We start from the raw sequence: 13,497 nt of genomic DNA, 5'->3' as shown, positions 1-13,497 counted from the left end.
GGGGTTTTTTTTTGTAGGTTTTTTTTTTTACTCATGACAGCATTTGTTAAAAATATTACATCTGCTTTTGAGAAGGTAATATCCTCTCCATAGAATACGGAAAAATAAACTCTACAGGACACGCAACAGATACCGCCAGTTGGCACAGAGCTGCTTTAAGAGATTAGATCCACAGACTCATCAATGCAGAGGGCTGGTTTTGCCTTCCTTGTCCCCAGACTCTTAAGCATTGTGTTGTAGGAATGGTAAAAGACAAGAATACATAAAAACAGTAAAATGTTTATTTTCTTAGAAAAAAAGAGATTCAAAATGATTGTGATCACACTCCCATTCGTGCTCAGCAAAGCCAATACTGCAAGCTTAGTCCTTGATTAAGATACCTATTAAATGAAACTCTTTTTCCTCTTAAAATACAAATTCCTGCTCCTGCATCACTTCCAGTATTTCAGTGATAACATGCTTTTAATGGATAATAATTTCTCAGCTTCTTCTCAGCAGAGAAACAAGGCCTGCCACGGCAAAAACATCCCATCTCCAAAGCTTGAAATCACCAGCGTTAATAAGCACTCCGGCCCGAATGCGGACGGACAGACAGCTTAAGGGTGTTTCTTAGATGCTTGAATGTTCACTTATGGAAGCTTTGTATAACACTACCTCATCTGATAGAAAACAGGCCAGAAGCCTCAATAAAATCAACAACGTCTTTTGGATTAACTTTAAGGATTTGCTGCATATCTGGACACAGAAAAAAGTGAGAAGTTGCAACAAGTTTTAACTAGCAGCAACAAAAACAGTTCCTTACAAGTTCTTAGCAATATTCCTCATCTGTTCATTAAGAAACACTGTAACTGAATGGAGCATATAATGTGGAAATGATCTTCTTCTGTTATGTAGTGCTGTTCGCTCTAGAAGACTTCCAAAAGGTCTCGACTGGGTTGTAATCTATTTACACAGTAGTATTCCTGGTGCGAGTGGCAGAATTGGCACTATGTGACATCTTCCTCTTCTGAACAATAATCACGACCCTGTAAGGAGAAAAGCCAGATAGTTTGTAAATGACTACTTGAAGACAGGAATACCATCAGGCAAGGGAGCACTTACTAATAATACGTATCAGTTCTCTAAACTTAGAAGCCTTAAGTTCAGAGCTGGGTAGAAACCTTAAAAATAGGGAACAGAATTTGCACAGCTCCTCCAACTATTTCCGGAAGGTTTGCACGAAACCAGGATAGGAGACTCATCCCTTTCTGTCACTATCAATCTCATAAATCTCATCCCCTATACTCAATTCCAGGGGGAGTCCAATGCACTGATTTACAAAACTATTTTATGTAAAGATAAACCTTGATGGACAAAACCCTATAGATCTGCTGTGAAAACATAAATCTCCAAGGCAAAAAGCAACGAAGCACGTAATCCTACGAGCAATGCAAAGCAGCTGCTGTGAACAAGAACCTCATCTGATAACCTCACCAAGAGTATACGCAAGAGCAAAAGATGCTGTTTGTATCGAAACTGCACTTGCACAACATGGACTTCTCACAGAGCAGGCATGTCATGCCTTCCGTCCCATCCCGAACACAAGGCTTGCAGCCGCATCGATCTAGGTGTTGCCCTCGGGAAGGTCTGGAGAAGGGATGTCCCGTCCCTCACTTGCTGTTTCTTGCAAAGCAGCGAGAAGAGGACCTGACAGGACCCACTATCCTTGTTTCTCCACACAGGAACAGCTGGAGCTGAGCTTTTCAACACACAAGCTACCCACGATATCCTGCATAAAACAAGCATCTCAAATGCAGCACCAAAAACCTAAATGTCCAGGCTATCTCCCATTGTTCCCGTGTGCCAGGTGCATCACCCAAGCACTTGCATGGAAAATCCCAGCAGCTGTGCAAAGGGCTGGTGAAGGAGAAACACAAGCGTCTCAGACCTGCAATAAAGTGTAAAACCTTGACAACGCCCTGTAAGCAGAAGAGCTGAACTCAGCATGGTAAAATGGGTGAAGCTCTACTCAGTCAAGGAGGGGCACCCAGTTGCCCCACAAATCAAAATTGGTCACTGTCCTGCCTGGAAAGGGTGGGGTGGGGTGTGGGGCCAGAGAAAAAAGTAAAAAAAGAAAAGGGAGAGATGTTTCTTGATGGAGCGATCAGTTTCTTTGGGATGCACAGCTAGGGTACACATTGGGAACAAAGGCTCCAAAATGTCTCTGCAATTAAAATCCCACTGACGATGCCGGGATCGCAGAGCTCACTTTGCTGGAGGGTCCACACCCAGGAATGTGTGCTGCTTTAACAGCTCTCTGTGGCCCAATACTATTAGGAAAAAGGCTTTCTTAGTATGTTAAAAAAATAAACAAACCAAGAGTCTTATCAGCCCTAATTTCAATTCAGCAATCCCTGACCCAGAAAGAAAGAAAAAAAATACATTTTTTAGAGTAAAAGATTCTACTCAGAAAGAAGGAATGCTGAAATACTTCACAGCAAAGCCCAAATCCATCAGTTTTCTCCATGCCAGGGACCACAATACATCTGGACAAACCCACGAAACGGAACTGCTGGTGATGAAAGCTTTGTCCGACATGCTTCAGAGCTGCGAGAGTCACCAGTAGTGAACGATGACTGAGGCTCAGAGCATTTCCACGAGTCTCATTCACCCCGGTTCTCCCGGTCCCCCAGCCCCCTGACCAAGGCAGAGCCCCACGGCCCATCACTGCCCACCACACTCTGCACCAGCGGCCATCGGTGCTATTAAAGGCTCGAATGGACCCAAATGTGGAAGCAAGCCATCTTGCCTTTCTTCCCGCCCATTATTCCTGCCGTTCAGCTTCTGGGTTTGCTCTGTGGCAACCAAGTGCATCACTCCTCAAAAAGATACCAAGAAACCGCTTAAAAAGCAACGTGCTGAAAAAGTCCTTTCCATGGCATGGAAATACTGCCGCTCTCCGCGGGCTGCTGCCGCTGGACAATTTATTTCCATCTTCACGCCGGTGGCGATGGAGACACATTGGTGTCTCGGGGGTGGCCTTTGAGGCCATGGCCCTCCGTCGCCGGTGGGCAGCGACCTGCTGCCATCCCAAGCTTCCCACCACCCCGTGTGGGCGGCAGCAGCGCGGCAGCAGCGGGGGGGAGGGTGGGACTGCCTGCAAGGCCACAGAGCCCACCTACGCCTTGCTGCAGCCTGGCGCACATCCCTCCGCCCGCCCGGCCTGGCACAGCCCCGCTACCCCGGCCTGCCCAGCCAAGCCGCTGCCCAAGCCGGTAACGGCTGGAGGAGCCCCGCCACTGTGGGCTCTGAGGGGAGCGCTGCAGAGCTGGGTGCGCTTCAGCAGCGGCCGCCCCCGCCAGCGTGCCAGCTGGCAGGAAGGGGGAGGATGCGGCGAGGGACCGGGGTGGCGGGGGGGAACCAAAAAAGGCTCCCGCGACCACTGAAGCCTTCACATCCACTTCCCCGCTCCACCACAGGGCCGCTGCAACGCAGGGGAAGGGACGCGTTTGTTACACGCCAAGAATAACGTCAGAGCGAGGGCGCGGCGGGGTGGCAGCTTGCACGCAGCATTGGGGGTTTGGTTTCACTTGGGTTTTATGGCGAGTTAAAGAGGACGCTGCTTTGCTTTCCTTGGGAGAAGGAATGGACATGTCCCCCCTCCCAGCGGTGGAATGCGATACAGCCTGTGGGACCCCCCCCTGCCTCTGGCAGGTTTAGTCTATTTTGTCAGGGGTGGGAATCACCCGTGACAGCAAACACCCTGTTTCGCATGGACTCCTGCACCCACGCCAGGCATCCGACACCCACTGCCCCAGCTACGCTGCAAAGATCCACACCAACACGCGCCTGGCGTTCAATCCCAGCATGAACACAAAGCGTGGGGGGCTCAGCCCGGCAAGGTCTGAAGCATCCTGGCCCAGTACAGCAGGGTTAAGCACATACTAGTCTTTAAGCACAAGGGAAACAGCATTTAAGCCCTGGAGCAGGTGACAAACCCCCCAGATAGAGCAGCATCGTGGCTGGAAAATGAGGGGGCAGGACTGCCAGCCAAACCCTGTGCCCTGCTGCCCAGGGGAGCAGGCTCCCATCTCCAGAGGAGCCACAGGCACTGAGCAAGCAGCTAGCAACAGGAATGTACGGGCCGTCCTGTAACAGCCCTTAACAGCACAGGCTATCAAATAAGTTTTAATGGCTGAGAATGTAAAGAACTCCACTAAGGAAGATGAGAATGGGAACAAGCATGTCCAAGCCCAGGTAAATCCCGCCTTTCTCCCTCACAGTTTCAAAGTCCATCTTTCAGCTTTTGTAGATGTCCACAGAAATGCCTTAACATAAGTGTATGAATTTACGGTAATTAAAAACCCAGCCTTACGCTCCTGTCCTGCTGCTTGCACCCAGACCAGAAGGGCTCACTCCCCTGCTCTCTCCCCTTGCTGTGTCCAGAAAGCACCACCATCCCGATGCCCCTACCAGAGAATGCACCAGGGCTGATGATATCCTTTTAGAGGAAAACAAAAAAAAGGAAGAAAAAAAAAAAAAATCACAGGAAAAGCCCTTTTCCCCATTGTTGCGGGTGACAGGCCAATAAACAAAACCCCATGCCGCCCGAATGCAGAAGCCTTCCCGGTTCAATAGGCTTTTGTGCGGCTGGCGGCCTTGCCAAGGAGAGCAGGCAGCTAAGGAGATGCTTCTTCTGCCACGGCCCCGCCGCTTGGCACCAGCATCCTCCCAGGGCGGCCCTGGCCAGGAGAGGAGGAAGAGGAGGCCTGCCGGCCCGGGAGAGGGAAATGAGCTGCACCAAGCAGCCCTTTCTTCTGCGATGGCTGAAAGAGCTTGCGGGACACAGTGGCCCCTTTCAGAGGAGATGGCCGGCGCTGGGAAATGTTAGCCTGGCTCCGCGGTGGGAACCCTTTTCATCAATCTGGTTTTGTTTACAGCGCTTGCAGAAAGGATGGGAAGAAAATGCCGAGAGGCGGCACTAAATAATTGTATACTGTGCTAATTTTTGTCCGTTTCTTATTTTGTTAGAGAAAAATCAATAGAGTCATTAAGAGCAATCTACTTTGCTAATGAGTTTTAGCCTAATAATTCTGCCCTTGCATACGTTTCAGTTAGCAACCCCCCTTATTTCTAACGGCACTCTTTAGATACGATACAAGGAGCTGCATTGTGCCTTCCCCTGCATTTCATGCCCAGTTTTACTAACAAGGGGATGGAGCGAGTTGCCGCCGGGCATCTCTCCCGTGGCCTCCAGCAACAAACTGGTAACCTCCAACCCAGCTCCCAGTGGCCAGGTGTGTGGATCAACAGAGAAACTCCTGCAAATCCACCCTGACACCTGCCCCGGTGTTCAAGACCAAGTTACCTCTCGACCTAAAGCGACATCCCCTGCCACAGCAGAAACACAATGCCCCGGGCTCAGGGTATCCACCAGCCGCATGAGAGTTCATAGCCAGACATTGCTATGACAATTTTTAATCTCATTTTTTCCATAAGCATGTTTGCATTGTGATTATTTTTTATAAGCCACTGTAGCCACGTAGGAAAAAGCTTGTGATGATGGCAGTGGTGATGATACCCTCTGGTACAGCTTACCTGGATTGTTTTGATGGGGTTTTCTTAAACCACAAAGCCAGAGATGCTTCTCTTCTGGGGGTACAATCCCCAGACATAATCCTAGAAATTGCTTGTCAACTGTTCAGTTATACCTCAGCCTTGGTGTTTTCTCCTACAGTGAGACAGCTGCCTGCACACTGTGCCACAGCCTACAGTAATAACATATACTTAAAGGAGATAATTTCTGATGGTTTTTTACTGCTCCATACGTAGGGTTCAGAGAAAGCAGTCATTTCTCAGATTTTCCATGACAGCCATCATCAAATGTTTTTGCTAGCAAACACTAAATGGGGTAAATTGTCCACATTCAACACTTTTTATGTCATAGCTTTTAATTTTGCTTCTATTTGATATTTTCATGCAAGAAGGCCCCCTCAAGTCTAGTCTTGAGCCTGCAAAAACTGCGCTCAGGATTAACTCCCTGCTCTGAGCCATCCTGTTCAATTAATGAAATTTCTTCTTGGGGCATGAAGTGGAGTTTGCATGTGGTCCTGCACTATCAGGGTCCAAAAAAATTTGAGATGCAGGAAGGAAAAGAACCCAAAGGCTGGAGAATTTTTAGGAGAGACATGGTAATTCTTCTGCTGTGTTTCACAGCGACTCTTTGTGAATCCGTATGCAATATCTGACTAAATTAGCCCTTGCACTATTTGATTAGAGAGAACCAGATAACTTATTTGCCTGAATACCAATACGCATGACCTAATTTTGCTACAGTTTCTGACTGCAGCCAGCAGAACACACCAGGTGTCACACAGACAGGGATGCTCTTACCAGGACAAATTTCTATCTTCTTATTTTGAGATGGTATTTCAAAACCAGATTTATCACACTGTGATGAGTGAGCGACTTTCCCCGTCCTGGCTGCAGCTAGTGGGGCTCATTTCTCTTCTTCTGGGTATCATGCAGCAGTTCTCAGATTATCCAGTGGCTGCTGCATTTGCTTTAGAAGGGATGTGTCAGTTGCTCTCTGCTTCCTTCTTGGGTTTTCCAAAGTCATATTTCTGCCTTCATCTCTCAGGTCAGGCAAATCACTTGTACTTCTGACCCGTGTCTTTCTAATTGACTCTGGGGGTCTCTCTCCTCAAGCTTACATTGCTACTATTACCTGTTGCTCTTCCTTCGCTGGAATACATTTATGTGATTTCACACAAGCCCAATTTTCAAAAAATGACGATACCGTGGTCACCAGGTGAGCTGCCTCCTTACCGCTGCCTGCCTCTGCTCCATTTGCTTCCCAAACTCTTCACACGCATATTTCTTTTTGTCTCCCAAAGCAAACCCGTGACCCTGCTCAAAAGAACTTCAGCGAGTGTGAAACCCTGAGAGGACTCTCCACAGCTGCTGGCGGATGTCAGGAGCATTTCTGAGCCAGCTCGGGCCCCAGCCCTCGGGCCTCATGCTGCTCACAGGTGCCTTGGTCCTTCCCTTTCCTCCTCTCTCCCAGTGTGGTGCTCATCCAGCCCTGGTGGTGTGCCGAAGCTGTGCTCACCCTCTGCCACTGCACCAGCATCCCATCATCTGAAAACCACCCCACAGCTGCGCTGAGATCTGTTCAACCTTTTAAGCACCTGGTTCCTATCGTGTGGACTCATGCTGCCGCTCGACGGCAACACTACGCCGCAGTCTGTCCTATACATATAACCACTGGCTCCTGTGCTGCTGGCTGCTTAACTCTACCCAGCTACTCCCAACCTCCCACGTAACTTTTTATCTCTGGCTTCTCATCAGGTTTTAGGGGGTTTTTTCTGCTCCAGTTCTGGTGCCCCTGAAATGACTGGGCTGACTCTAGCAGCACCAGCATCTAACCCTATGTGCGAGGCTGACTTCTACATTCTCAGTCGGTCCTACCTCAGCATTCAGTGTCGAGCCGTCATTTCGTTATTCCTTCCAACAAACCCTGTGACTGAATTACTGGGATCACACACAGCTCCATACACGCAAGTTCAGCTCTAGCTCTCCAAGCAGGGACAGACACTCGCACAGAGACACAAACAGATGTCTCCCTCTGAATGCCTCACAGTGTTTTGACACCAAATTCTGCTAGACCAGTCCCATGCTCTGGGGTTGACATTCTGTTTTTTTACCTTTGGGTGGCATTTAGAGAAGGAAGTTCAGCTTCACAGGGGCAGCCAGGAATGCAGATGCGGGCTGGGTACCAGCAGGGGCTAGACTTAAGAGAGAAATTCTCCAGACCATTTCATTAAGGCTTTTTTTGATCTCCAGGATTCATAAATACTTCACATTTTCAGGTGCTAAAACGTCTGCCTATGTTCTTTCCATTCGACACTCTGATTGCAAAAAATTTATTTTAGCTGACCTTTCTGTCTATTTAATTGTTTTGCTGAGTCCAAAACACCCATTTAGTTTTCCTCTCTAATTCGTAGCGCACACGTTAAAGTTGTTACTCATTCACATTAGGTGACCTCACACCCCTTGGGATTTCAACACAAGTTGAGGGACGTTTTGCTTCTGACTGTAGAGTTTCTGCAGACACAGCCCACAGAGTCAGTGATGAACAGCATGTCTCCATTACAAATCAAACGCAACTCATGGCAACACTTAGCCCGTGAACACTGCAACATGTTTTGGGATCTCATCAACCATAGGCAATGCCCCCCACTTCTGCAGACTACTTCAGCTGTAACTGGTGAGCTGCTCTAGGGATGTAAGTAATTGTCCAACTGCTGTCGTCTGTTTCCCTGGAGAAGGGACCCAAACAATCCCCCTCATATTTTCCAATCTTTTTTGGCATTTGTGGTGGACACCTATAAAAACAATGTATTGTGGGCAAAGATTGATTGAAAAACCCAAAACTTCTCTTGTGAAGATTATTTCCTCAGACACAGGAGGTCCCCAGAAAAAGCAAATCCCATGTTCAGCTGCACATTAACACCTGCCAGCAGGTTGAAATGCATGGTCGCCGTCTTTCTCTCTTTGACAGATAAAACTGTGTGTTTCCTCTAAACAGGCAATCGCCTGATATAGAAGATAAAGTAGTACAAGAGCCCTGGAGAACACCTGTAAACATCTGAGAGCATGATCCAAACCACGAGGAGACACGGTCAACTGCATCTCAATGTGGCAGCCGGTGAATGAATGGTATTACTGTTCTGAAACAAATCTCGAAAACAAAAACTAACCTCAATTCATAATTAGATACAGCCATCAGATGGTCTGGTCTGTAGATAAGATAGATCTTTGGAAAATCCATTTCACTGTGGATTTTGTGTTTAACATTATGAACATGATGATGTCCAGGAAAAGCATCTAAATATTTATAGGGTGGATGCATTTATTCAAAGGAAATGTAGCTATATTATGGATATGTAGAAATTCTACTTTTAAATGCATACAGGTTACGCAAAATCTTACTCCTGTGAAATACTGGCATAGAAATATTCTCAGGAATCTACAAACTCCTCCTCACTTCTATTCTTCCCCTTTATCTAATATAATGCTTCCATAATTCATATTTTTTTAAAGTAGATTAACACATTTCTTGCTTTGGACAAATAAAGAGATTCACCTGCTGTAGCACTCCAAGTCCTAAGATCAGGAGTGCTGGCAAAAATGGCAGAAATTCAGAGTCATCCAAGTAAAAATTTCTCTCCTACTCTGCAGCCTAACACTACAACTCGAACAGAACAGACTATTTCAGTTGGAAGGGACCTACAACCACCACCTCGTCCAACTGCCTGACCACTCCAAGGCTGACCAACAGCTGAAGCACGTTCTTAAGGGCATTGGCCAAGCGCCTCGTAAACGTTGACAGGCTTGGGGCATCGACCACCGCTCTGGGAAGCCTGTTCCAGTGCCTGGCCACCCTCTTGGTAAAGAAATGCTTCCTAATGTCCAGTTTAAACTTGGGATGACAAATTATTGCAAATTATTGCAATTGCGGAAGCAAATATTTAGTACCAAGTATTAAATAAAATAGACTGCTCCAAAACATGAAATGTAGCGAGTATATTGGTGAGTGAACATCAGCTCAAGGCATAACCAAAGGCTGAGATCTAGGCTTGATCCAAACAGCCCATTTAATTCCTCAAGTCTCAAGTTTCCCATCTACATTGTGGTACAATCATTCACTACTATCTCACAAAGAATCTGGGATTCTCATTTGAAAGACTTGGGAAACACACAAAAGCTGCTATCGAGACAATGAGATATGCAAAGAACTAACTATTCACTTTCTTCAAAACATCTCCAGCATCGTTATTTCACTCAGCATAGCCTTGAGGCAGGGTTATCCACACATACAGATACACTATCCCTCGGAGCTGGGAGCTATTTTGAAGAGATTCAGCAAGAAATTAGCTGGGTATCCCAGATACTACCCGCATTAAGATTCCAGTTGTCTCCCACAGAGATCAAATGAAACATCAAATCACTAAGGGCATAAAACCCCACTTTGCTCTTCTTTATCCAGTAGCTCACGTATACACTGACCATTTGAGCTAATTTGCCATTCATTGTAGACTGCTGATGCACCCACAAAACAAAGGATTCTCTCCCGTACCTCCTGCAACCTCTTTACCTCTTTGATCATCTTTGCACGTGAACTATCTAATCACCGAGCGGGGTAAGGGGGATCTTGGACCACAGCCCCTCCAAGCAGTGGAGAACGTGGAGCGCTGCAACACACAGTGGCTGGCTGTCCTCCCCAAGGAGCTGGGAAACCAGTGTGTCTGCTCCCTGAGTGTATTTACTTTATTAGAGAGAGCATTTACTTTATTGCATCTTACCTTTTCAATTTTTTCATCGAGCATTCTGAAGAATTCTTGTTGGCTTTCAGAGATGTGCATGCTGAAAGGCAAAGGAACAGTATTAGTACCGACAGGATTTCTTCCATTTCTAAATACTGGTGCTGCAGCCCTGGGTCGTAAATCTTTACCACGATGAAAAATAAATCACTTTACACTTTTGTCTACAATGGCAATTTTTTAAATCTTTTTTTTTTTTTCTTCTTTTTTTTGCCCATAGAAGAACTATTGCATTTAGTTCCGTGTATGTGTGCTACACTTGGGACGGTAACTAGGATCCACATACATCCAGAGGAGACTATTCCCTTTTCCAAACAGACTGCAGAAACTTACTAGCCCACTACCTTTCCTTGGGCCAGTCAGAGCCCTCTCTGTGCCAAGGCAGGTTCTTCTGGACTGCCAGCCTCACCACCACAAAATCAGATGCCTATAACACGAGGTTAAAGGCTCGCGCTGGACGCCCTGCGTGCCTGGCTCAGCTGGGCTCTGCACTCCACACCCAGGAACTGCTACAAGCCCAGGCTGGTCCTTGCCTCCCAGGGGGTGGTCCTGACTGCTCCCTGAGCAGATCCAGCAGATTACTCCATTAATTCTGCAGCATCAAAAGGCTTGGGGTTAGTGGTATGATTTTGCATTAGTGAAGGCAGCTGGAAAATACTCGTACGTGTTGTCTGCAAAACACTGATAGTGGCACAAGACAACAGGTCCTTCCCCAGGGGGGACCTGCACGCTAAAAATACAGGAAGGCTGGACAGAAAGGAAAGGATGAGGAGACAAAGATGAGGATGCATGGCAGACGGTGCTTGGGGTGTGTCTGCTTGATTTACATTAGGGGGTGTGAGAGCCTCCTTCCTGAAATAACGCTTTCCCTCTGGGAAGGTGAAGCTGGAGCATCCTCTGGACCTGCAGCGGGGAGGAAGGAGTGTCTGGGCCCATGGGGGCTGAAGAACTCAATGTGGGACAAAAAAAAAGATGCAAAAAAGGAAGGATGGGAGACTGGTGTTAGCGTTAACAGTGATGGCAAATGGTTAGAAGGACAAACAACTCTCGGACATTTTCTCTGACACTAAAAGCTGGTTTGGCTTGCTGAATTCCCACTGCAGTCCCCTCTTCCTCAGCACGATCCTTTCAGCTGTTATGAGTTAATACCTTTCCTAAGTGCCCAACAACACGCTGCACTTCCCTACAAAGCTCAGCATTCATACTTCACTTTCTGTCAGGATGAACATATACAACGATATGCTTATGCTGGACATAAATGAAGGCTCAGTTCAGAAGAAAAGTTCTCAGAAGTGGCATTAAAACCTAAAGCTGGTAATTCAGGAGAGAGAACAATTCACCCTTCAGTGGCTGTGGGAGTGTTTGTCCCCACCTGTCTGTCTGTCTGTCCCTCAGGTTCCCACCTCCACCTGAGATGGGGAAAAGATGTCTGTTTTGGGCAGCCGACCCTGTCACCTGCACATTCTGGTGTCTCAGAGAGGGTCTTTAGGGCAGTACAGTCCTTTCAGGGTAGGTGAGCACTAAAAAGATATTCTTGCTTTGCAATATCATAGATTCAGTTTCTAAAAAGATGAGATATTGTAGTGACTCACCCCAACCATAATTTATAAGGAAACTAAATGGGGCGTGTTGGGGGAGGGGAAATGGGAGTATTGTGCTGCCATATACAAGAAAACTCCCACAGGAGGTCCTCAAGCCTTTGCAGGCCACGATCTTCAGAAAAGTTTGGCTGGGCAGTAAAATTGCCCTACGATTCAGAGATGCAGTACACACACACAAGTGCTGACACAGGGTGTGTTTTGAGGAGCCGAGTAAAACTTTACAATCTGTGGCAGGGCAGGGAATGGACAGAATTAATGACTGAACAAGTCAGAAAACCACCAAATCTAAGCAGAGTTCTTGGGTATCCCTCCACAAAAAGCAACCTTCCCCCAAAAGAAATGTGGATTTAATTTTCCTTGTAAGCAGCGCCTCAGAAAGCATGAGAACGCAGTTTCAGCTGTTTCATGGCAGGCCACTGAAACATATTTTGCCAAAAGATGGGATCTTTATCTCCAGTATCTGTACCAACTGAGTGACGAATGGACTGAGAGCAGCTCTGCGGAGAAGGGGACACTGCTGGGTGACAAACGACATGAGCCAGCACTGTGCGCCCACAGCCCAGCAAACCAGCCGTGCCCTGGGTGCATCCCAGCAGCGTGGCCAGCAGCCCGGGGAGGGGGTGCCCCCCCTCTGCTCCGCTCTGGTGAGACCCCCCTGGAGCCCTGGGTCCCCAGTACCCGCCAGCCATGGAGCTGCTGGAGCGGGCCCAGAGGCAGCCGCGGGGACGGTGGGAGGGCTGGAGCCCCTCTGCTGTGGGGACAGGCTGGGAGAGCTGGGGTGGCTCAGCCTGGGGGAGGGAGGGCTCCGGGAGACCTTGCTCTGGCCTTCCGATACATTAAGGGGGCTTATAAGAAACATGCAGGGTTTTTTAGCAACCCCTGTAGTGCCAGGTCAAGGGACAACAGTGTTAAATTGAAAGAGCGCTGGTTTAGACTGGATACAAGGAAGAAATTCTTTACTGTGAGGGTGGTGAGGCACTGGAGCAGGTTGCCCAGAGCAGCTGTGGATGCCCCATCCCTGGAAGTGCTCAAGGCCAGGTTGGACGGGGCTTGGAGCAACCTGGTCTAGTGACAGATGTCCCTGCCCAGGGCCGGGGGTTGGAGCTAAATGATTTTCAAAAGTCCCTTCCAACCCAAACCATTCTGTGAACCTGTGATTTAAAAGGTTAAATATGGTATGAAATACTACTTCTTTCATTTTATGCTTCAGGTTGCCATTACTCCATGAGTTATGAACATGTCTCAGTGTACTTGCTGGTCACAGATGTCAGCGGAGTGAGTTTTGAGGATGAGAAAATGCAGTAGGTGCCTGAGAGGTCAGGGCAGCGTGCAGGCATGAAGCCCCATGAAGCTATGGCAGGCACCGGGATGCAGTGTAAAGAGGAAGGACCAACCCCTTGGCCTCTGTCACAGACCCCCATAAAGCTACCGCTGGCTCCCTACATACGCTGGTTTTAGAGTCCAGGGTTCTAGGCAAAAAAACCTAACCCTTCCTACAAACGGGAGGAGCCCTCACAATCTGACTTCTACAG

The 13,497-nt window shown here is 47.8% G+C and overlaps 1 protein-coding gene across 2 annotated transcripts in view; it reads right to left on the bottom strand.

Moving 5' to 3' along the window:
* Window positions 1-259: 259 nt before the first annotated feature.
* C11H1orf21 (chromosome 11 C1orf21 homolog) overlaps window positions 260-13,497 on the bottom strand; it is a 124,954-nt gene continuing 111,716 nt past the window's right edge. For both annotated transcript variants that reach the window (XM_037404513.1, XM_037404514.1), the window contains exons 5-6: window positions 10,347-10,407; window positions 260-1,025 (exon numbers count right to left, since the gene is read on the bottom strand). In XM_037404513.1, the coding sequence (XP_037260410.1) occupies window positions 987-1,025; window positions 10,347-10,407 (100 nt within the window). In that variant the 3' untranslated portion in view covers window positions 260-986. The remainder of the gene's footprint in view (window positions 1,026-10,346; window positions 10,408-13,497) is intronic.

The sequence above is a fragment of the Falco rusticolus genome, chromosome 11 (assembly GCF_015220075.1).
Source record: "Falco rusticolus isolate bFalRus1 chromosome 11, bFalRus1.pri, whole genome shotgun sequence".
Classification (NCBI taxonomy): Eukaryota; Metazoa; Chordata; class Aves; order Falconiformes; family Falconidae; genus Falco; species Falco rusticolus.
This window is presented reverse-complemented; position numbering and strand designations above follow the sequence as displayed.